This window comes from Sphaeramia orbicularis, chromosome 13 (genome assembly GCF_902148855.1).
Source record: "Sphaeramia orbicularis chromosome 13, fSphaOr1.1, whole genome shotgun sequence".
NCBI classification, from domain to species: Eukaryota; Metazoa; Chordata; class Actinopteri; order Kurtiformes; family Apogonidae; genus Sphaeramia; species Sphaeramia orbicularis.
The window spans coordinates 46,829,871-46,853,930 of NC_043969.1; the positions used below are offsets into that span (position 1 = coordinate 46,829,871).

The window sequence follows — 24,060 nt, forward strand, 5'->3', positions numbered from 1 at the left end:
ATAGAATAGAATAGAGCTGAACAGAATTGAATGGTACAGAACTGAATGGAACAGAGTAGAATAGAATAGAACAGAATACAACAAAAAAGAATAGAAACAGAATAGAATCGAACAGAATAGAAAATAGAAGTGAATAAAACAGAATAGAACTAGAATAGAACAGAAAAGAATAGAACTGAGTAGAATAGAACAGAATTGAACAGAACAGAACTGGAATAGAACAGAATGGAATAGAATGTAACAGAGCAGAACTGAGTAGAACAGAACAGAACAGAAAAGAGTACAATAGAATCAAACAGAATAGAACAGAACTGAATAGAATACAACAGAATAAAACCGAATAGAATAAAATAAAACTGAATAGAAAATAGAATAGAATAGAATAGAATAGAATAGAATAGAATAGAATAGAATAGATGATATACAGAAATATTTCCCACATCATTTCCCGTTATTAAATTTTCCAGTTTATAGAGATCAGAGACACAAACATAAGACGATAAAAATAATAAATCACCACAAGTAAAAGGTTCTAATAATAATAAATAAAACACAACGTCTGGTGCTGAACAGCTTCTATATTCTTTATCATGTTCTTTATTCAGAAAATATTATGATGAATCAGTGCTAATGCAGAGGAAATACAACAGACAGAAGATAAAAGACATGTACAACACATCCTGGATAAACGGATCCATATTCAGACTATTTATGAACTACTTTAAAGCCTCATACTGACAAAAAAAAAAAAAAAAGAATTATGTTGAAATGATTTGTCAAATAATAAACTGGAGTTCACAGTAGACACCAAGTTTCATTTTTTAAATCACGCTGTGACGTTCTCACGGTCAATCATCAACTCCATGTTTAACCTTTGACCCCAGGTGTTTCCATGGCGACGTTTCTGTAGTTACCGCTTGACTCGGCGGTGACGGGGGATGAATCAACAGTTCTACTCGTTAACATCATTAAAGTCACGTAAAAAAAGAGTCCACTCAGTTGTACATCGTCATGTGGAGCCACTGGAACCAAACAGTCGGATCAGTTTGACACCAAAAAAAAAAAAAAAACATTTATATGCATTATTTATGGAATCTAACACCCAATAAAGTAATATCTGCCAATAAGGTGATAATTCTGTCCGTTTTAAATGTGATAAAGCCAATAATGTAGTAACTTCTGAATAATGTAATAACATTTTTGACCCTTATACTGAAAATTATGACATTTTCAAAGGATTTTTTTAATACTGAGCCAATTAAATAATAACTTATTCCATTATTAGATAAACATTATTGACTGTTATTACGTTATTGGTTGATATATGGTATTAGTAGCTCTACTGTCTGTTGTTGTCGTTGTGTGTCCGTACCTGTGTGTAGCTGACGGTTACAGATCCCATTCCTCCCATGTCGTACGCTTGAAATTTATCTGCAACAAAAAAAAAAGTCAATAATCCAGAATATGTGCAGTTGTAATGATTTTAAAGACATGGTTCTGTCTTCGGTCAAATTTCAGTCCTTCCACTGACTTAAATAACAGTCCAACAGGCTTCATCATCAGGTTTCATCCATCCATCCATCCATCTATTAATCAATCAATTCATCATCCATCCATCCATCCATCCATCCATCCATCCATCCATCCATCCATCCATCAATCAATTCATCATCCATCCATCTGTAATTTGTCCATCCATCCATCCATCCATCCATCCATCCATCCATCTATTAATCAATCAATTCATCATCCATCCATCCATTCATCCATCCATCTGTCCATCCATCCATCAATCAATTCAACATCCATCCATCTGTAATTTGTCCATCCATCCATCCATCCATCTGTAATTTGTCCATCCATCCATCCATCCATCCATCCATCCATCCATCCATCCATCCATCCATCCATCTGTAATTTGTCCATCCATCCATCCATCCATCCGTCCATTCATCCATCCATCTATCTGTCCATCCATCCATCTATCCATCCATCCATCCATCTGTAATTTGTCCATCCATCCATCCATCCATCCATTAATCAATCAATTCATCATCCATCCATCTGTAATTTGTCCATCCATCCATCTGTCCGTCCATCCATCCATCCATCCGTCCATCCATCCATTCATCCATCCATCTGTCCATCCATCCATTAATCAATCAATTCATCATCCATCCATCCGTAATTTGTCCATCCATCCATCCATCCATCCATCCGTAATCTATCTATCTATCTATCTATCTATCTATCTATCTATCTATCTATCTATCTATCTATCTATCTATCTATCTATCTATCTATCTATCTATCTATCTATCTATCTATCTATCTATCCATTAATCAATCAATTCATCATCCATCCATCTGTAATTTGTCCATCCATCCGTCCGTCCATCCATCCATCCGTCCGTCCATCCATCCATCCATCCATCCATCCATTCATCCATCCATCTGTCCATCCATCCATTAATCAATCAATTCATCATCCATCCATCCGTAATTTGTCCATCCATCCATCCATCCATCCATCCATCCATCCATCCATCCATCCATCCATCCATCCATCCATCCATCCATAATCTATCTATCTATCTATCTATCTATCTATCTATCTATCTATCTATCTATCTATCTATCTATCTATCTATCTATCTATCTATCTATCTATCTATCTATCTATCTATCTATCCATCCATCCATCCATCCATCCATCCATCCATCCATCCATCCATCCATCTGTAATTTGTCCATCCATCCATCCATCCATCCGTCCATTCATCCATCCATCTATCTGTCCATCCATCCATCTATCCATCCATCCATCCATCTGTAATTTGTCCATCCATCCATCCATCCATCCATTAATCAATCAATTCATCATCCATCCATCTGTAATTTGTCCATCCATCCATCCGTCCGTCCATCCATCCATCCATCCGTCCATCCATCCATTCATCCATCCATCTGTCCATCCATCCATTAATCAATCAATTCATCATCCATCCATCCGTAATTTGTCCATCCATCCATCCATCCATCCATCCATCCATCCATCCATCCATCCGTAATCTATCTATCTATCTATCTATCTATCTATCTATCTATCTATCTATCTATCTATCTATCTATCTATCTATCTATCTATCTATCTATCTATCTATCTATCTATCTATCTATCTATCTATCTATCCATTAATCAATCAATTCATCATCCATCCATCTGTAATTTGTCCATCCATCCGTCCGTCCATCCATCCATCCGTCCGTCCATCCATCCATCCATCCATCCATCCATTCATCCATCCATCTGTCCATCCATCCATTAATCAATCAATTCATCATCCATCCATCCGTAATTTGTCCATCCATCCATCCATCCATCCATCCATCCATCCATCCATCCATCCATAATCTATCTATCTATCTATCTATCTATCTATCTATCTATCTATCTATCTATCTATCTATCTATCTATCTATCTATCTATCTATCTATCTATCTATCTATCTATCTATCTATCCATCCATCCATCCATCCATCCATCCATCCATCCATCCATCCATCCATTTATCAGAAGGTCTATTGTGTTCATAGAAAAAGTTTTACATCTTTAATTTCATTAATTAAAAATCTGACCATAACTAAGTTTTGTATTTAGACTTTGTTCAGTGTAAATGAACAGAAAACCTAAAGTAACTTCAGGTTCATTAGAAAACACCTCTTAATCATCTTCTCAATCAAGAGCTCAGGTCCTACTCCATCTCTTCTTATCTCCATCTTGGTTTCATCTTCAGACTCGACACCAAACAGTTCATTTAAAAACCTTGAATCTGCAGATCTTTGGTGTTGTTTCAGATCTATGAACCTACACTGATGCGTCTGAGCTCCATGTTCTTTAAATGATCTGCAGCTTCAGTATAATCATATTTGAGTCCTTACGGATCATGCTCTCCAGCTTCATGAGTAGATACAGGAACCCTGGGTAGCTGATGGTCATGTCGGGCTCGGTGTACCTCAGTCCGACCAGCTGCATCACCAGGTCGTCCACTGTGATGCCTGCAGACAAACGCAGTAAACAGAAAATCTAACATATGTCGAGTTTATTCTACATTCAATCTGTCCCAGCTTTCAGTGTCTGCAACAGAATTATAGTATTTTATTACTGTTATTTCAGTTATGTAACTTCATGAGGTAAATCCTGGATTATAAAGATGATGTTGAAGTACAGAAGCATCAGTTTAAAGAGGAGGGAAATTTTTTTGGAAAAATCGCGGAAAAAAGTATTAGACCACCCTTGTTTTCTTCAATTTCTTGTTCATTTTAATGTCTGGTCCAACTAAAGGTACATTTGTTTGGACAAATATAATGATAACAACAAAAATAGCTCATAGTAGTTTAATTTCAGAGCTGATATCTATCTATTTAACATGTTTTCTTGATAATAACCACAATCACTTCAGTTCTTACATCTATATCTATGGCATTGTACTGACAAAAACAGTGCTTTTAGACATTCCATGTTTTCTTTTCTGTCTGTTTTAGTCACATGACACACACAGGAGTTAGGACTTGATTGCATAGCTGTTGTTTTTGATGACTTTTGATGGTCTAATCATTTTTTCTGTGACTGTATTTCAGCTGTTGATTCCACTGATCTAGAAGCAAAATCCTTCCAAAATAACAGTAAAAGCAGTGAAATTTTACCTTGTCTGTGTCTCAGCCATGGTTATTATTGTTAACGAAAGCTAACGAAATGACAAAAACTAGAATTGAAAAAACATTTTCGTTAATTGAAATAAATAAAAACTATAATTAAAAGAAAAAACAATAACTAACTGAAACTGTATTGTGTGTTTACAAAACTAACTTAAAAAAAAATTATGAATAAAATGCCCTTCGTTTTCGTCTTTGTCAGATTGATATGAAATCGATTTATTTTGCTCTGGCAATTTTAGCTAGCGGCACCATACGACACTTCATGGTCCGTCACTTCTCGTAACTTGTGGTTTAGAGTCGTCTTCTGGTCCCCACTCTACCTGGAAACATGGAAACTAATGTTGGGAGAAAGCAGCAGAGTCCTGTCTGGGACTGATGGGAATATGACGGCGAGGAAGATAAAAGATTTGACAAAACTAAAAATTAATACTAAAACTAAACTAAAACTAAGCATTTAGAAAAAAAATGAAAACTAATCAAAACTAGCAAACCTGCTCTAAAAACAAATTAAAACTAACTGAATTAGAGAAAAAAAAAAGTCAAAACTAAATAAGACTAAACTATAATGAAAAATCCAAAACTATTATAACCTTGGTCTCTGCACATTAAAATACATCCACTTTTCATATTCCTTCTAGTGTAACATCTATAAATGCATTATATAAATGAACATAAACCTGTGTATACGCTGTATGTAATCATACCTCTTCATTTCTTTTCTAATTCCTCTTATCAGATTTGGTTCATTTTATCTAAAGTTAATAACCTGTAGACTGGTGTCAGTAGGATTTGTACTGTTAATAAACACAGGTTCAGTCTGTTTGTGTGGTTTTATAATCAGTGACCATTGGACTGGACTCTAAATGTTCCACATGTGTGTCCTGTTTGCTTCAGTCTCTCCATGAACTCAAAATTCAACATTTTATCCAGGCTGATAAAATGAGGGATTTTTCTCAATTTCCAGTCAATAATAATCAGATCTGTGAGATTTAACATGATGGGAAACAGAACTTGCATTATCTGAGCTACTGTATGTACAACATGACATACAGATTACATTTACATATTTTTATTTATCTTTTTTCCCCAAAACTTATTCTATTGATTTTTTTAGTCACAGGTTACATGTATACAACACGCCTTGGTATATGATGACAGATAAAGTCAGTAACCTAGGTGACAGCTTTATATATACAAGCAAAATAAAACAACCTCAACAAAGAACAAAACAGACAACAAACAAACAGTACCTCGACATTAAAGAGTACAATTATACAGTCCGATGTAGGTCAGTGTAAATAATATACATATTTTTATTTCAATGGTCATGATATCCACATACTGTCAGAGCCTGGATAGCTCAGTCGGTAGAGCATCAGACTTTTAATCTGAGGGTCCAGGGTTCAAGTCCCTGTTCAGGCGATGCAAGTTTTAAGTTGTGAACACAGAAGTATTCAAACAGACTAATTGTTCCCTGTATGGTACACTGATGATGGTACTTAGTGCTGTTACAGAACACTCCTTTTCTTTGGTCGTCTTCATCTTCATTACAGTCGCGGAAAAAACTATTAGACCATCAAAACTCATCAAAAACAATAGTAATGCAATCCAGTACTAACTCCTGTGTGTGTCATGTGACTAAAACAGACAGAAAAGAAAACATGGAATGCCTAAAAGCACTGTTTTTGTCAGTACAATGCCACAGATATTAATGTAAGAACTGTAGTGAGTTTGGTTATTATCAAGAAAACATGGAAAATGGATAGATATCAGCTCTGAAATTAAACTACTATGAGCTATTTTTGTTGTTATCATTATATTTGTCCAAACAAATGGACCTTTAGTTGGACCAGGCATTAAAATGAACAAGAAATTGAAGAAAACAAGGGTGGTCTGATAATTTTTTCTGCATCTGTATTTTCTCACTGCCTCAGTCGTCTTTTTGCTCATGTTCATGTCCTTGTTAATTACTGAACTAAAACCATGTCTTTATGCCACAGTCCTGGTTCTTTCTTCATACTTTCTATCAAGTAGTCAGAGCCTGGATAGCTCAGTCGGTAGAGCATCAGACTTTTAATCTGAGGGTCCAGGGTTCAAGTCCCTGTTCAGGCGATTGAAGTTTTAATGGAGCTACAATTGCACAAGACACGGTGTCCTCATATAGAACAAGACGTGAAAATACAACTGTATCGAAAGGATAGCTGAAGAAGGTAAGTGCCGACAACAGCAATGGGTTTCTTGCAAAAGTAAGACTATTAAGAAGAAACTGAAGAATGTGGAGACAATGATGAAAGCCAAGAGGACATTCGGCAACAGCAGCACCTATGTACCACAATAAGTTTTTTGTTCTCAACCCACCTGAACAGGGACTTGAATCCTGGACCCTCAGATTAAAAGTCTGCTGCTCTTCTGACTGAGCTATCCAGGCTCTGATTCAATGACTTAAACCCACGAAGAAAAGCATTAATGGAACTGTAGCGTCAGGGTTTGTCGTTGTGATGTAAATCCCAGTTGCAGAATGTTAGCATGCTAAAGCTCCTTTCAGAGCCTGGATAGCTCAGTCGGTAGAGCATCAGACTTTTAATCTGAGGGTCCAGGGTTCAAGTCCCTGTTCAGGCGAGAGAAGTTTTAAGTTCCTTCATGAAAATGAGATCCATAAAACCGAGGCCATTTGCTACAAAGGGAGTATGAAGGCGATATGACCTTCAAAATAAACCGAAGGTCAACCGTAGCTCCTGTTCTCTGCATGAGGAGTGTGTTATGAAAATGATCGAGATCTGTTCGATAGTTAGTCACCTGTTTGTGTTGAAGGTAGACAACTTTCTACATTTTCCATTAAAGATGTGTTTAACCTCCGTCTTTTATGTCTTCTTTGTGTTTGTCTTCATATTCTCCTTTGTCTTTTTGTTTTCCATTTCCCTCTTCTTCTTCTTCTTCTTCTTCTTCTGAGGTCCCTTGTCTCTGTTATTTCCAGCGTCTTCCTCCTCTTTATTGTCTCTGTCAACCTCTTCTTCGTCATCTACATTTTCTTCTTCTTCAGGTCTGTTTGTCTTTTTCGTTGTCATTTTAGTTTTCATCCTCCTCTTCTTCTTCTGAGGTCCTTTGTCTGTATTATTTCCAGCGTCATGCTCCTCTTTATTGTCTTCTTCATCTTCTTCGTCATCTACATTTTCTCCTTCTTCTTCAGGTCTGTTTATCTTTGTCATCTCTGTCTTGAACTTCTCCTTCTCTGTCTTTTTCTTAGTCATTTTGGTTATATCTTCCTCTTCTTCATCATCTCCATTGTCTCCATATTCTCTATTGTGTTCATCTTTACTGCCTTTTGTTGTCTTCTTCGTCTTCATCCTCATCTATTTTCTCACTGTCTCTGTCTTCTTCTTTGGTTTCTTCTTGCTCATCTTCATGTCTTTGTTAAATACTAAACTAAAACCATTGCTTTATTCCACAGTTCTGCTTCTTTCCTCATCCTTTCTTTTATGACCTCAGAGCCTGGATAGCTCAGTCGGTAGAGCATCAGACTTTTAATCTGAGGGTCCAGGGTTCAAGTCCCTGTTCAGGCGAGTGAAGTTTTAATGGAAGGAAAAGTACATATAGACCAAAAAATAAAAGTACAGCTGTACCAAATGGACAGATAAGTGTAGATGACGGCAGCAAAAGTGTTCATAATGGAGGTGACAAATGACAGGAAAAACATAATTTAAGCAAGAAACCACAAATCTGGAGGTTGTACCACCACATTCTTTAACAGCTGGGAGTTTTTCTATGAACTTCTGGATCTCTAAACATATCAAATGTCTCTTTCCAAACCTAAAAACCTCTTTTATATAAAGTCTCTAAAGCCGAGACTGTTTCATCGGTAAAAACATCCTGTTACTTCTACACATGTAAATGAATAATGCTATTTCAAAGAGAGATATCTGACTCCCCCTGCTGGTCTGATAGAGTTATAACAACACTGAATCCACACACACACACACACACACACACACAAATCACCAAACTTTTTTAAATCATATTCATTAACCCATAAAGATGCAGTGCTACTTTTGTGGTAGATCCCAAATGAATTTTTCTCAAATATTTAATCTTTCTTAAGTGATTTGTCACCATTTATTCTAATATTAGGCTCTATAATTTGCATTTTTATGTAAGAATCAGGTATTTTCTTAATTGAATTTACTGATCATGTAATGTTCATTAAACCTCAGATTAAAGTTGAGGATTATTATATAAAAAAACAAAAGAAAACTGAAGAAAAAAAAGACTTTTTCAGTAAAATCTGTCATTAACTAAACATACAACAAGTGTCTCCATCCACTGTCATTTGCCAAACTCCATGGGTTTTACTGTTGAATCAATGTTGTAGAACAGGGGTGTCAAAGTCATTTTAGTTCAGGGGCCACATTAAGCCAAGTTTGATCTGAAGTGGGCCGGACCAGTGAAATAATAACATAATAATATATAAATAATGTCAACTCCAAACCTTCCTCTATGTTTTAGAATGAAAAAAAGTAAAATTATGCGCTGGCAATCTACCAACTATCCTTTAAAACACTGTGAATAACATGAACAAACTGAAATTTCTGAAGAAAACTAAGTGCAATTTTAACAATATTATGTCTCAGTTTATCATTTACACATGTAAATTACAACTTACAGATCACAGTGGATCAGCAAATACATAAAACACTTAATAACAGGCAGAATATTGGTAAAATTGCTCTTCAGACATTTCAAAATGTTCATATTTGCTCAGGTTATTCACATTTTTCTGAAATGATAGTTTGTTTTAGTGTAAAACCAGTAAAATGACATGAAAATGTTTATATTTACAAACAGAAAAATGTGGAGTTGTGAGTATTTATAGGTTATCATCACAGTATTTTACTGATCTGACCCACTTGAGATTAAATTGGTCTGTATGTGGAACCTGAACTAAAATGATTAAAATCTTCAGTGTAATTTTTGCATTTCACAAATTCATCCCAGGGGCCAGACTGGACCCTTTGTGGGACCGGATTTGGCCCCCGGGCCACATGTTTGAGAGCTCTATTGTAGAAGAGGTAACTACGGAGCCTCTGAATGTCCAAATGGGTCATATCTGATGACCATGAAAAGATGAAGAACTGTATTTTACACCAATTATTTGTATGTATTGATAGGATTAGTGGATCAACAGGCATTAAACAGATTAGATCAGCAGACTGTTTAGGTCACCTTTGGTTGTTTGTGTCTTTATGGGTTAAAAACATGAGCTTCAGTTTGATAAAAATGTTCATGATGTGTATGTATTTTTTCATGTTGGTGTTGGTGTCATACCTGCTGCCTTCAGAGCCGGGGCAACCTCCTGATACTCCAGACGCTGGGTTTTGTTCTTGTCAAACACCAGGAAGATATCCTAAAAATAAAGGAAATATCAGAGGAGTTCATGAGTTCATCTGCAGAGTCCAGAGGTGGATTTAAGAGACAGAACGATTCATCAGCATCAAGATTCAAAGGGTTTTATTGTCATGTGTACAGTAAAAAAACAATTTTAAAAATCTGTATTTAGATTTATTATTCCTTATTATTCCTTTGCTAAGAGGTTCATTTCAACAGTTCTGCATTTTCATCTTCCACATGTTTTGGTGGATGTGTACGGTGATAATAACAGCTGTGCGTTCATTATTTGTTGTCTTTTTGCTCCTGTGTAACCAATGGACAGAAGAATGTTAATATATAATGTCCACATCGTTTAATCTTTTTACATATTTGTGTTACATTTTTTCATGAGTTTATCAGTTATGGCATAAAATGTTTTTTGTGATGTTGCAATAACCATGACCTTTGACCTTTACAATCAGATGAAAAAATGAAAATGACAAACAGCTCAGTAATGGTCAGTTTTTAGTGGGACGGGGTTTTCAGATAAAGGTCAGTACAACGGAATAAAGTCTCAGTTCTGTGTCCAGGAGCGTTCTTACCGTCCACCTCCTGATCTTGTCCCACAGACTCTGGAAGTCCATCCAGTTTAACTGAGCGATGCCTTGACTCTGAGGAAACACTGAGGTCAAGGAAAACAACTGGACGTCCACAACAATCTGAAACTTTCACTGCGGGTTTTGCCTGTTATTCTGAGGCAACATGAGATTTAAGATGCTTCATGGACAAAGTGGAAAAAAACACTCCAAAAAACCCCTCACTAAGGCCCGCCCAAAAATGGCTGCCATCCAGTGCTGCATTTGGAGACAGTAACTGGACAATGGGGCTCTGACAAACGTTCAAGACAAGGGATGATGCTAGATCAATGTGTATATAGATCCGTAAATCCAATATGTTCAGATAGCTGAAAGTTTTCGCAAGTTCTTTTTTTAAATTATATGTAAATATGTAGACCATTAAGTGACAAAGGCCTGCCAAAAACATACAGGGTGGGGAAGCAAAATTTACAATATTTTGAGGCAGGGATTGAAAGACAGTGTATGACCACTTAGTTTATTGAAAGTCATGAGAATTTATTTGCCACAAGAAAATTTCCATAATAGAAAATGTTTTTATTCTATGTGTCCTCCTTCTTTCTCAATAACTGCCTTCACACGCTTCCTGAAACTTGTGCAAGTGTTCCTCAAATATTGGGGTGACAACTTCTCCCATTCTTCTTTAATAGTATCTTCCAGACTTTCTCGTAATAGTTTTGCTCATAGTCATTCTCTTCTTTCCATTATAAACAGTCTTTATGGACACTCCAACTATTTTTGAAATCTCCTTTGGTGTGACGAGTGCATTCAGCAAATCACACACTCTTTGACGTTTGCTTTCCTGATTACTCATATGGGCAAAAGTTTCTGAAAAGGTATGGATAATAGTGTTAGGTATGATTATGACATCAATATATGCTTGGTTTCAAAACAATTGATGTAGTGCCTGCTGAGAAAAAACAATGAAATGTTCATTGTAAATTTCCCCACCCTGTACAGTATCAACATCTGTTTAAGCGTATACTATATTTAGAACATTTTGCTGCTTTCTTATTGTCATAGAATGCAATTTCAGAATCAAACCAACAACCAAAGTTATCTATCAAGCTTGAGGTTTCACAAGGCAAACATGCCAATCTGGTGTGAATTTCATGGTTCTGAATTTCAGAACTGAATTTACAGAGGACAATAGTATAACAAATGGTGATAATCACTTAAGAAAGATTAGATATAGACAAAAATTCATTTGCAAACTGACACAAAAGTTATGGTGGGCATTAATGGTTTAAAATCCAGCAGGGACGGTATGATTATTTGTCAGTGATATCTGACCTGACTATGACATGCTATTGACTCATTTCTTTTCACTCTTTGTGGTGCAACTGAAAACTTGTATCACCTGAACAGGGACTTGAACCCTGGACCCTCAGATTAAAAGTCTGATGCTCTACCGACTGAGCTATCCAGGCTCTAAGAAACAACTGAATACATATCGTGAACTACAGGTGGTGATGAAAATCAATTATGCCTATGAATATAAGAAATGGATGAAGAAAAATGAAGGAAAGAGCAAAGACAGCGAACATGAGGAAGCCGAAAAAAACAATAAAGATGAAAACGATGAAACAGATGTTTAACTGAGGGTAAGAATATAAAACAGGGACCAGAGAAACTGATCAACATTCAACATAACTGCAGATGACTTTTCTATCTGATGTCTGTGTATTTATCTCAAAACCTTTATCGCCTGAACAGGGACTTGAACCCTGGACCCTCAGATTAAAAGTCTGATGCTCTACCGACTGAGCTATCCAGGCTCTGAAGGAACTATAGGAAGGATAGAAAAATAAGCAGAAGTGGGACATGAAGAGGCACAAGAAGAAGACAGACTATGAAGATGGAGCAGATGAGAATGAGGATGAAAGACAAAGAGTTAAAGATGTAAAAGAAGAAGAAGATAAACACCAAGAAGACAGAGAAGGAGAACAGCAAGACAGAGATGAAGACAAACACACAGCTGAAGAAGAGGATGGAGAAAATGTAGATGACAAAGAAGAGAATGAAGGAGAACACAAAGACAAAGAAGAAGATGGAGATGAAGAAGATAATAAAGAGGATGAAAGTGAAAATGAAAACCAAGAAGACAAAGGAAAAGATGATGAAGACAATGCTGAAGAATGTGGTAAAGAGACAAAGAACCCAATGAAGACAAACAAAAAGAACATTAAAAAACAACAGTGATGAAGAAACAGAGGAGAATGAAGACAAAGAAGAAGAAAATGCAGAATGTGGAGATGAATGATTAAGAAGATGAAAGCCAAGAGGACAAAGAGTGAGAACATAGCACCATCACAAATAACAGCAGAAGCAGAATGGGAACATAAAGCACATGAAAAGGAGCAAGAACAATCCAGAGAGGACAAAGACAATGGAGATGGAGATGGAGCAGATGAGGATGAGGATGAATGACAAAGAGTGAATAAAGATGTAGAAGAAGAGGGAGATAAACACCAAGAAGACAAAGAAGGAGAAGAGCAAGACAGAGACGAAGAGGACAAACACACAGTTGAAGAATAGAGATGAGGAAGAACAGGAGGAAGACAGAGAAGATGAAAGAGAAGACAGAGACACTGTAGATGAAGACGAAAATGAAAACTAAGAAGACAGAGGAAAAGATGAAGAAGAACATTAAGAAGAAACTGGAAAGAACTGAGATGAAGAAACAGAGGAGAACGAAGACCAAGAAGACAAAGAAAATGCAGACTATGGAGACAATGATGATGATGAAGAGGAAGATGAAAGCCAAGACGACAAGGAAAAAGATGAAGAAGGACATTAAGAAGAAACTGGAAAAACAATGATGGAAAAACAGAGGAGAATGAAGACCAAGAAGAAAAAGCAGAATATGGAGACAATGATGAAAGACTGAGAAAGTGATCAATTGTCAACATAGTACCAGTAAACACCACAAAGTACCATCATGAACAACAGTAATGCCTCCAGTGTGATGTCCATGTACCATGATAACTTTTTTGTTCTCAATTTAAAACTTGTACCACCTGAACAGGGACTTGAACCCTGGACCCTCAGATTAAAAGTCTGATGCTCTACCGACTGAGCTATCCAGGCTGTGAGAAAAGATCCATCAAGCTAAACCCATGAAGAAACACATTCATGGAACTGTGGCATCAGGGTTTGTCGTTGTTGTGATGTAAATCCCACTTGGAGAATGTTAGCATGCTTCAGATGTTTTCAGAGCCTGGATAGCTCAGTCGGTAGAGCATCAGACTTTTAATCTGAGGGTCCAGGGTTCAAGTCCCTGTTCAGGTGATACAAGTTTTAAGTTCCTTCATGAAGAAGGGAGTCCACTAAACCTAGGCCATTTTCTACACACGGAGTATGAATGTTTCTGAAGTTGATAAAGGTAAGGATCCCTCATAGACCAATCAGAGTTCTGGAACATCTGGAACTCAGGGATGTGGATCTATAAGGCTAAAGTGGAGGATCTGAGGTTCAAGTCCTATTTCAGGTCAAATTGTTGCCACATAAGACATCTAACCTTCAGTAATTTAATGTTTTAACCAAACTGAGTGGAAGATCCTTGGAGACACATCGACCTGCTGCATCTGAAACATGAAGGTGTGTCTCATCCTCTGACTCTGGGTCCACATGTGGATTCACATTTGAAGGATACATCCATCAGGACCACCAGGCTCTTACAGTGCTCCAGAGCCAGGAACTTCTCACTACCTTTTAACACTAAACACAAGAAACACATCATCAGAATGACTGGAATCAGGCAACACTTCTACTTTATGGATAGGGGTAACGGAGGGTGGGGTTAACAACTAAACGAGGCCATCAGGATCACGAAAGGAACAGTTATGTTAATGAATCCATCCAGGTTTAATGTGGGGGAGAAGAAATCAGACTAAAGACAGAAAAACCCACCCACAGTGTTGAAAGTTTCCTCACAGTCGAACCTTCATTAACGATTCAACACCAGTTTGAAATGAGCTCACACTATAAACCATAAAGGCTGTAGATGATTTATATTTGGAGATCTAAGGATGGATGTTCACACAGCACCTGAACAGGACTACAGAGACCAGGTTTCACAGTGAAACACTGTGCCATCAGTTCCTCTTGGTAGTTTTTCTAGGTTCAACTGGACTGGTTTTGTCTGTCATTCCAGACACTTCTTAATTGCTGGTGGGGGGAAAGCAGACTTATAAACCTGGAGGGGGAGTGGCCTGCGGAGGTTGTCTTTTTCCTTATGTTAATGACCTTAAGCGTTGGGGTCGTAAAGGGGGTGGCCCTGGGGGTCAGGGACGTTAGTGGGTATTGTGTGTGACTCTCAGGGTTGTTGTCCAAGTCCTTGAGGGGGGGCTTGATTGCTCTCTAAGTCCAGGTGTAGTAGATTGTTTGCTGTTTCAAGGGGGGGGCTGTTTCAAATGGTGTTGTAGGTTTTAGATAAGGAGTGTCTCAGACCACCACATCCACTCAGGGAAGGATTTTCCACTTTCACAAAATGGCTCAAACCATTTGTCTTCTCTGTTCGATATTCTGATATTGCTGTCTTCCAAGGAGTGTCCTTTTTCTTCCTAGTGAAGATGGACTGCAGAGTCTAGGCATGAGGTGGACACTCCTCTGTGTTGTGCCATATGTTTATGGACCCAGTCTTGTGTTTATAGACCTAGATACATTGGGCATAACAGAAATAACTACTACAGAAGGTTTTCACTGTGGGGAACCTCAGGGCTCATTGTTGGCTCCAATCCTTTTTCCATTTACATGCTCCCTCTTGACCACATGCATAAATACAATATCCCTTGTATTTTTTGCAGAAAATATTCAGATCTGAGACCTGAAAACCCCCAAGAAGGCTGTCCACCTGCATAACTTATCTGAAGTTTTATTGGCTGGTGGGCACTGATGGAGCCACAGGGTCCACAACAGAGAAAGGTGACAGTCTAAGAGCAGAAATTTTATCTCTAAAAAAACCTAAGGAACTTTTCACAAATTATTGAAGAGGGCACAACACCGTTTGAGTCACATGGACTTATGAGAGATTTCAGAGACAGTTTCTTTTAAGTATAAGTTGGTACATTCTAAAACGTAGACTAACAAGTTTTGTTTAATGCATCTGATGGCTTTGCAGAGTTTAAGGCTTCAGTTCATCATCATTGAATTGCTGTTGAAAGGTGAAGTAAAACCATACAGTTCGCACTTTAACTGATACTGACTGACTTTTAGAGGTTCATATGTTTGGCAGTGAACACCAACAATAAAATCCCCTGGTAAAACATTAATCGTACATCTCATACCTTTTACGACCAGTCGATAATTAAGAGTGATTCACTATCTGAGAATCTGGTGTGGTGACCTACTTTAAAATAACCAGCATCATCTAATCCTGTAAAAACAAAAAACTTAATAAACCGTAAGAACACTTGTCTGCACACACCCTCACACAAGATTAAAGACGCAGAAGTCGAATCAAAACCTGGATAAATTGTCGGCAACAAATCAACCAGCTCTGGGTTTCATTGACATTATTAAACTGCCATGAATGTTTGATGTATTATGATTCCAGATTAACAAGTGACACTAAAGACCCAGAATCCTTGACCTCATTCTCTACAGGATTTAGTTTTGGGAAAGAATCAACTAAACAAGACTGAACACATGTGTTAACCGGTTTCTTAAAGCAGACAGACAGACAGACAGACAGATGGACAGACTGACCTCCACCCTGTATGGCCTCCATCAGCAGGTTGTGAAGGTGAACTGGTTTACAAAAGCCCTTCTGAATTAAACAAAACAAGAAACATCCATAATACATGTCAGTCAGAGATGTGTTCTGGTAATTGTACTTCTAATGCTTTAATGTATTTGAGGGTTGAAATGTGAATTAAGGTGTTTTAGTTATATATGTTATAGTTCAAGCTATCTTTGCAAGTTAGCTTCTTGTTCTATGTTCGATGTATGTGAGTAAACCTCACCTTGTTGCAGTGTTTCTCAAACAGACGTCTGGCAGATTTAGGAGATGGAAGAGCAGCTTGGTGTGGAAATGAAGGCTGCTGGAAATAAAACACACTTTATGCTCAGAAACACAGCATGGCTAGAGATTTTGAAGATGTTTATACTGTCATTCTTGTGATGTAAATCCCAGTCGTAGAATGTTAGCTTATGGAGGCGCCTTTCAGAGCCTGGATAGCTCAGTCGGTAGAGCATCAGACTTTTAATCTGAGGGTCCAGGGTTCAAGTCCCTGTTCAGGCGATGAAAGTTTTTAAAAGGTAAGGATCCCTCATAGATCAAATGGATTTCTCCTCATCAGTTCACCATACAGGTCAGGTGAGGCTCAACAATGTTAAAGAAAAGTCCTTCAAATGAGATCAGCTGACTAATACAATAAACTAAACGACAAGGTCTGATTCTTTCTTTGTGATGACAGAAGTATATTCCAATGCAGCAATACCTAGATTGATTGGGCTTCACTGAAATAACTGCTACAGAAGGTTTTCACTGTGGGGTGCCTCAGGGCTCAGTGTTGGCTCCAATCCTTTTTCCATTTACATGTTCCCTCGGCCATATACTGTACATAAATACAATATCTGAGATCTGAGACCTGAAAACACCTAAGAAGACTGTCAACCTGCATAACTTATCTGAAGTTTTATTGGCTGTCTTTTATGCTCCTTGACATCCTGGAAGGCATCGTATCTTGTTGCTCGTCATTGTTCAAAGGTCCAAACTAATTCACAAGGGTGATATAACATTAAGTTATTTTGCAGACTAGACTTAAGAATGGCCTCCTGTAGATGGTTAGTGATGCAAACTCTGGCTGATTGTAAGCGTCCTGCATATTTTTTATTGCACGTTATTTTCCCTTAGATTACCTATTTGACCCTGTAAAGATTTTGTGTGCAAATTCACATGTTTTAAAAGTTCTGTTGCCTGAACAAAGGCTCAAACCCTGGACTCTCAGATTAAAAGCCTGAGACTCTACTGATTGAGCTATCCAGGCTTTGTGCAACACAAAGAGTCGAGCCAAGTTGAGCTGATACCATGGGACAAGATAATTAAACAATGGGGATCATGTGGTAACCATGTAAGAGACTTTCTTGATGTGATATTAATTCCTGTAAAACCTGCACCGCCTGAACAGGGACTTGAACCCTGGACCCTCAGATTAAAAGTCTGATGCTCTACCGACTGAGCTATCCAGGCTCTGCATTACTTTAAGAGTCACGGCAAGTTGAGCCGCTACCATGGGACAAGATAAACAAGGGGCATCATGAGGTAACCATGCAAGACGTTTTCCTGATGTGAAATTAATTCCTTTAAAAGTTGTGCTGCCTGAACAGGGACGTGAACCCTGGACCCTCAGATTAAAATGCTGATACTCTACCGACTGAGCTATGCAGGCTCTGACAAGCAAAAGAAAATTTAACCACATACAGCCAAGTTGACCTGATATCGTCAGAAGAAAAATGGGACTATTTATGTTCATCGGCCAAACTGTTTTGCCATGTTACGTTGATCTGCTCTATCATGTTAACTGTTACATGATATTTACCTCTATGTTGGATTAGTGAGTTAAGCGGACTACAGAAGGCCATGTTGTTCTTCAAGAGTCACCATGTTTCTATAGTAGGGTGAAGCAAATATCTTGTAGAGTCGCAGCACTTCTAAGATTGGACCACAATAGGAGAATATGAGGGGAGGGGTATTTTTGATCCCATATCTCTTTGCTCTATAAAGTATCGTCAAGACTGCAATGCTTTAACAGGGACTTGAACCCTGGACCATCAGATTAAAAGTCTGATATTCTACCAACTGAGCTATCGCAACTCTCACCAGCAATAAGAATCAAGCCATGCTGAGCCGATACCATGGGACTACATAATAGAACAACCGCCATCATGAGGTCACTACAAGGGAAAGTTTCCTGGTGTGAAATTGGTTACATTAAAACTTCCATCGCCTGAACAGGGACTTAAACACTGGACCCTCAGATTAAAAGTCTAATGCTCTACCGACTGAGCTATCCAGGCTCTGGTTTACAAAAAAAACTTTGCTAAATTGATCTTATACCAATACCGAGCCAATACTGAGCTACCGACATGTGTGCGCATCATCTCTGACTGGGTAAATACAATATCTGAAGAGGTTTTGTATGTCTCGTACCTCTGTCACTGAAGACGTGTCCTGTGGTCCTGGTTTCTGAGCTGGACTGGAAAACACAAAAACGCATCACAGTTTTTGGCAACAATCCCAAAGCTAAAACAGTTCTTAGACCTCCGGTCCAGTCCTACTGTTTGATGTATATTCATACCAAAAGGTCTTTATATATTATGTTTCCCAGAGACAAAGCATCACAATGTGAACTTACGAGGCGCCGTTGCCCGGCTCCGTCAGCACTCGGAGCAGGAACGCCCCCTGCTGGTTGGATTCGGCAGTGGATGGGATGATGATGTAGCGACCCGGGGGCAGGGATCCACGAAGAACCACCTCCCGACGTGAGGAGTACTGTGGGCTGCAGAGGATGGGAGGGCGGGATCTCAAATTGTCTTCTGTCAGGTATGTGTTCTTCAGATGGGCCTGGAGGTACAACACATACCACAGATACAACAACAGTCCATGAACACTGGGGGGGGGTGTTTATGTGTGTGGTTGTGTGTCCGTGTGTTTACCGGGTAGATGTGAAGAGCTATGGAGAAGTTCATTCCTCTGCGTCTTTGGTGTTTCTGCATCAGAGCCAGAATGAAGGAGCAGGTTTTCTTAGACGAGTTGGGATCAACCTCAGTCAGGACGAATAGAAACTGAGGGTTCTGCCAAAAAATACCTGAAAACAACAACACAAAAGTACATAAATAGAACAATCAAGAACAGAATCATCACTTCTATCAATGGCATACAAGGTGGTGATGGTTATTATCAAACTCCCCTCCTGTCAACCAACGAGTGAAATCAGGGAGGATACGACTGTTTCTTTTATACAAAGTACGACTTTATTATTATTATTTATTTATTCATCAAAAGTCATCAAAAACAATGGTTATGCAATCAAGTACTAACTCCTGTGTGTCATGTGACTAAAACAGACAGAAAAGAAAACACGGAATGCCTAAAAGCACTGTTTTTGTCAGTACAATGCCATAGATATTAATGTAAGAACTGTAGTGATTGTGGTTATTATCAAGAAAACATGGAAAATGGAAAGGTATCAGCTCTGAAATGAAACTACCACGAGCTGTTTTTGTTGTTATCATTATATTTGTCCAAACAAATGTACCTTTAGGTGTACCAGGCATTAAAATGAACAAGAAATTGAAGAAAACAAGGGTGGTCTTTAAAGTTCAGTATTTGATGGTGGTAAGATCAGTTTTGGATATATTATCCATTTATTATTCAATGCAGGAGCTTAAAACTTCTATCGCCTGAACAGGGACTTGAACCCTGGACCCTCAGATTAAAAGTCTGATGCTCTACCGACTGAGCTACCCAGGCTCTGATTAGTGAAGAAGTTGAGCCACATTGAGCTGATACTATCAGAGAAAAAAATGGGACTTGGTGTCTTCATCAGCTGAACTGTTCTGGCATCTTAAGTTGATCTGTTCTATCATGTTAACTGTTGAGTTTATGCGGTTACATAACATGAGGACATGAGAACCATTAAGAAACAACTTTTAGGCTCAAAGAAAAGACGTGACAAAAATAGAAGCATTACCGTTGTTTACGACGGACATGACCATAAAGTAGAAGAATGGAGTTTGATTCTGAAATGACAGCATTTCCTCTACACAGAAGAGTTTGACTCTGAGGTTTATGAAGGTGCAAAGTTATTATGGGATGTTATTATCTTTGCTAAGTTGCCGTTTGTTAATCTATGGTTCAGACTAAACTGTGACAGCTCTGACCTTGTTTGTTGGATTCCAAACAGATCTTTAGTTCAGCTATTGACAACACAAATTGTACAGAAAACAGGTGATTAATGGTTTTGTTGTAGCTGTTTTCTGTCGAAAACCAGAACAAAGGAAACAGAGCTATGATGTAAACTATCAGTTGATGCAGCACATGAAGATTATAAGACATAGTGTGATTTTAGTGACTGTTAAAATAAACATCTAGGAGTTTTAGTTTGAATAATACTTGATGATACCATAATACGGATGGAAACAATGAGCTTTACACTTTATTCAGTGGGTGATACAGTCTGTGCATACATAGGGTTGATTCATGGTGGTTTTAGTCCTAGGTCTGTTCTTGTACCAGACTAACAATACTACATAGAATACCATTAAATTAATAATGATTTAATTAATTGGTTTGAGTATTTTTTACGAAAAAAAAAAAAAAAGGAAATGTAACATTTCACCATCTTTAATGTAAATACTTTCTAGTTTTTCTCCTCTTCTTTATCTATAAACTGAATATATTTGGGTTTACATCCTATACCTTGGGCTTTAAAAACACTTCTCATCATGTTCTAGCATTTTTTAGACAAAACAAATGATAGATTAATTTAGAAAATAATAAACAGACTGATCAGCAATAAAAATGTCAGCCCTAATCAATTGTCTGAACTTAATGTAGTGTTATGGCTGTAGATCAATTTCATTTTAAAGGTCAAAGGTCAAATAAAATAAAACCAGCCTCACCTGAGTGGGCGGGGCCTCCTGCTGAGACATTTGGTACCCAGTTTCCATGATGGATTATGGAGCTCCACGGCTTCACGCCAGACTCTGATTCACTGAGGGCATCAGTCAGGTGACACACCTCCATCTGCTCAAAGTGCTGCCGGAAATCTGACACCGACATCCTGATGGAGAAAGAGACGGGTCCACATGTCCCATGGAGACATTACTGAACTCTATTAGAGCACTTTACACCTACAGGCCTCTGGAACCGGCTGCAGGAGATGTGGATGTTTGAGCTGATCCACCCGTCAGCATGTTCACAGTCAGTTGCAGCCGTGTTTCTGTAGCTTTGAGTCATTGTCTGTTACAATGACATGAGGCCTGGTGTTTTGTGTGCGTCGCTGACTGATCACACAAAAGTACAAGGTATGTGGACATAAACCCTCCAGTCAATAGGCTGCCCTTTTTACCCCGTGGTTCCATGTATTATCCAAGACTCCCCTGACAGAGCTTCATGTTTACCAAAGGTGGATGGCTACAATAATGTGTGTCATTCCTGAAGATGAAACAAAGCGATGCCTGAGTCTCACCAGAACTCGCCGTCCTCCCGTCTGACCCGGTCCAGCCTCTGCTGCTCTGAGCGGCTGACGGTGTTCCACTCTGGGCTGAAGAACCAGAACAGGACAGACCCAGTTAATGCAACTCAGATCTGTCAAATATGGTGTTCTGAGACTGTGATACATAGATGTTTCAACATCTTTACGTGTCAGTCAATCTCAGGTCTCTCAATAAAATGGCATTTTTAAACCTCAACCCCTTCAATTTTTATGAAATTGGGGTCCAAAGCTTTCAGCTGCTCACCCCCTGGCTCTGGAATACCCTCCCAGAACACATTAAAAATTCAGACTCTGTTACCACCTTCAAATCCCATCTTAAGACTTATTTATTCAGAAAGACCTACACAATCCCATAATTTCACTTTTAACTGCTGCCATTTTATGTCCCTATGTGTTTTATATATGTATGTGTGTCATTTTAATTGTGTTTTATTTTATTTTGACAACTTTGTACAATGACCTTGAGTGTCCTGAAAGGCACCTATAAGTAAAATGTATTATTATTATTATTATTATTATTATTATTATTAAATTTGGTATCTAGGTAATTCATAGCCAGAAAAGCCAAAATTTCAGATTATAACTTTATCGGACCAATGGTTTTCGAGGTATGGCAATTTAATTTTTTCACTTTTTTGCGAAAAAGGCCGTGGCAGCCTCATTTCAAATTGCTGTAACTCAGCAACCACTGGTCTAATTTTAAAAAGCAAGGTATTTCTGTAAAGGGGAGACCATAAGGAGGAGGTGGGGTTTAACTCATTGAGTGAACTAAGATGGACAGACCCATACATCTAATTGCAATACTCAACCTTTTAGTATACCTTGGCCAAAGCTTAGCAAGCTAATGTTTAATTCAGTAATGTTATGGTATGTCAGCTAGTGCTAATTACCATTAACTTAATCAGTACTAGCATTACAATTATTAAACACAACTGTTTGTGTTAATGATTATCATGTAGCTTAAATTACTTAAATATGTTTAACATGTTAGCACTATTTGCTTAGTGTTTTTAGCTTAGTAGCAATAGCCTGGTGAGTTTCAACCGTCGTCCTTCTCCAGCTCCACCCTTTTGTCCAAATATGGTCACTTCTGGCTTAACATATGGCAGCAACAAACACACCAGACTCAAGACTTCAAACCACTGGTTTTCTACTGACCTGTCCTGGTCACTCCATGGCCCCTCCCACTCCGTGTTGCCCCAGGGGTTGAGGATTCGCACTAAGTCCACAGGGCCACGATCTGTTTTTACCTGAGAATAAAACAATGATGGAAGGAGAGGAAGAAGAGGAGGACATGATGAGTCAGTGTTGAACTATCATGTTTGTTCATACTTAAGTATTTTTAATACATTCGACATCTGAACCCAAACCTGGACCATTTATCTGGTCTCTTATGGTTCTTTGTTTGTTCTGGTCTTTTGGATTTTGCAGCTTTTCTAAGTTTTGTTGGACTCAAATGAATCTTTTTTCTAGTTGTTTCTCTTCTTTTTCAGTTTTATTTTATGCATTTGGCACATTATTACAAATCAAGAGATTCACCTCATGAGGTTTTACAGTCTGTACGAAATAAAATAAATGCTGTTGTTTGATCCTGGGTTCGACTGAGGGAAAACTCTGGACTGTTGTCATCTGCATCATCTTTTCTTTCTCTAGAATATGACACAATGGAACCAGAGTTTGAGTTTTTGATTGAATGTAGTTTTACACAAACTGTTCATGAAGTGAAACGGTACTGGTTCCATGTGATTCCATGTGGTTCTGTGTTGGTACCAAAACTCAAATGGCCTTCTTGTCTTTGTCATATTCTTCCTCAGACACTAAACTGATCATAAATCTCTTGTGTATTCTCTGTATCTGGGCTGTGTTTGACTGTGAATGTCATGCATTGTTCATTCCCTCCATCAGGTTTTAACAGTAGTGTAAACAGTTCTTGTTTGTTTTTTTGGGATAATTACCTGCTCCACTGCAGTCAGAGAGTAAGCATGTCTGAACATGATTCCCAGTTCATTCCTCTGTTCTAAAGGTCCCTGTGGAGAAAAAACATCCACCCACAGACAAGACAGAGCTGATGACATGACTCACCACATACACTAAACAGAGGAAAACCCTCAAGTGTTCC

General features: G+C 38.1%; 1 protein-coding gene and 14 non-coding genes across 17 annotated transcripts in view; 6 read left to right on the forward strand and 9 right to left on the reverse strand.

Annotated features, from left to right (window-relative positions):
• Positions 1–585: 585 nt before the first annotated feature.
• LOC115430988 (calpain-9) overlaps positions 586–24,060 on the reverse strand; it is a 39,024-nt gene continuing 15,549 nt past the window's right edge. For 2 of the 3 annotated variants that reach the window (XM_030151208.1, XM_030151209.1), the window contains 15 exons: positions 23,897–23,968; positions 23,100–23,191; positions 21,915–21,989; positions 21,346–21,506; positions 19,378–19,529; positions 19,077–19,285; positions 18,872–18,917; positions 16,683–16,760; positions 16,426–16,486; positions 14,372–14,436; positions 10,684–10,752; positions 10,040–10,118; positions 3,944–4,060; positions 1,373–1,431; positions 586–1,022 (listed from right to left, as the gene is read on the reverse strand). In XM_030151208.1, the coding sequence (XP_030007068.1) occupies positions 996–1,022; positions 1,373–1,431; positions 3,944–4,060; positions 10,040–10,118; positions 10,684–10,752; positions 14,372–14,436; positions 16,426–16,486; positions 16,683–16,760; positions 18,872–18,917; positions 19,077–19,285; positions 19,378–19,529; positions 21,346–21,506; positions 21,915–21,989; positions 23,100–23,191; positions 23,897–23,968 (1,362 nt within the window). In that variant the 3' untranslated portion in view covers positions 586–995. The remainder of the gene's footprint in view (positions 1,023–1,372; positions 1,432–3,943; positions 4,061–10,039; positions 10,119–10,683; positions 10,753–14,371; positions 14,437–16,425; positions 16,487–16,682; positions 16,761–18,871; positions 18,918–19,076; positions 19,286–19,377; positions 19,530–21,345; positions 21,507–21,914; positions 21,990–23,099; positions 23,192–23,896; positions 23,969–24,060) is intronic. The other variant, XM_030151210.1, reaches the window with a different exon arrangement.
• On the forward strand, positions 6,070–6,142 carry trnak-uuu (transfer RNA lysine (anticodon UUU)). The gene has a single exon. It is a non-coding gene; the product is annotated as a tRNA-Lys (tRNA).
• Positions 6,760–6,832, forward strand: trnak-uuu (transfer RNA lysine (anticodon UUU)). Its single transcript has one exon. It is a non-coding gene; the product is annotated as a tRNA-Lys (tRNA).
• trnak-uuu (transfer RNA lysine (anticodon UUU)) lies at positions 7,267–7,339 on the forward strand. The gene has a single exon. It is a non-coding gene; the product is annotated as a tRNA-Lys (tRNA).
• Positions 8,208–8,280, forward strand: trnak-uuu (transfer RNA lysine (anticodon UUU)). The gene has a single exon. It is a non-coding gene; the product is annotated as a tRNA-Lys (tRNA).
• On the reverse strand, positions 12,074–12,146 carry trnak-uuu (transfer RNA lysine (anticodon UUU)). Its single transcript has one exon. It is a non-coding gene; the product is annotated as a tRNA-Lys (tRNA).
• On the reverse strand, positions 12,422–12,494 carry trnak-uuu (transfer RNA lysine (anticodon UUU)). Its single transcript has one exon. It is a non-coding gene; the product is annotated as a tRNA-Lys (tRNA).
• trnak-uuu (transfer RNA lysine (anticodon UUU)) lies at positions 13,734–13,806 on the reverse strand. The gene has a single exon. It is a non-coding gene; the product is annotated as a tRNA-Lys (tRNA).
• Positions 13,935–14,007, forward strand: trnak-uuu (transfer RNA lysine (anticodon UUU)). Its single transcript has one exon. It is a non-coding gene; the product is annotated as a tRNA-Lys (tRNA).
• Positions 16,888–16,960, forward strand: trnak-uuu (transfer RNA lysine (anticodon UUU)). The gene has a single exon. It is a non-coding gene; the product is annotated as a tRNA-Lys (tRNA).
• trnak-uuu (transfer RNA lysine (anticodon UUU)) lies at positions 17,839–17,911 on the reverse strand. The gene has a single exon. It is a non-coding gene; the product is annotated as a tRNA-Lys (tRNA).
• Positions 18,038–18,110, reverse strand: trnak-uuu (transfer RNA lysine (anticodon UUU)). The gene has a single exon. It is a non-coding gene; the product is annotated as a tRNA-Lys (tRNA).
• Positions 18,463–18,535, reverse strand: trnak-uuu (transfer RNA lysine (anticodon UUU)). The gene has a single exon. It is a non-coding gene; the product is annotated as a tRNA-Lys (tRNA).
• On the reverse strand, positions 18,666–18,738 carry trnak-uuu (transfer RNA lysine (anticodon UUU)). Its single transcript has one exon. It is a non-coding gene; the product is annotated as a tRNA-Lys (tRNA).
• On the reverse strand, positions 20,122–20,194 carry trnak-uuu (transfer RNA lysine (anticodon UUU)). Its single transcript has one exon. It is a non-coding gene; the product is annotated as a tRNA-Lys (tRNA).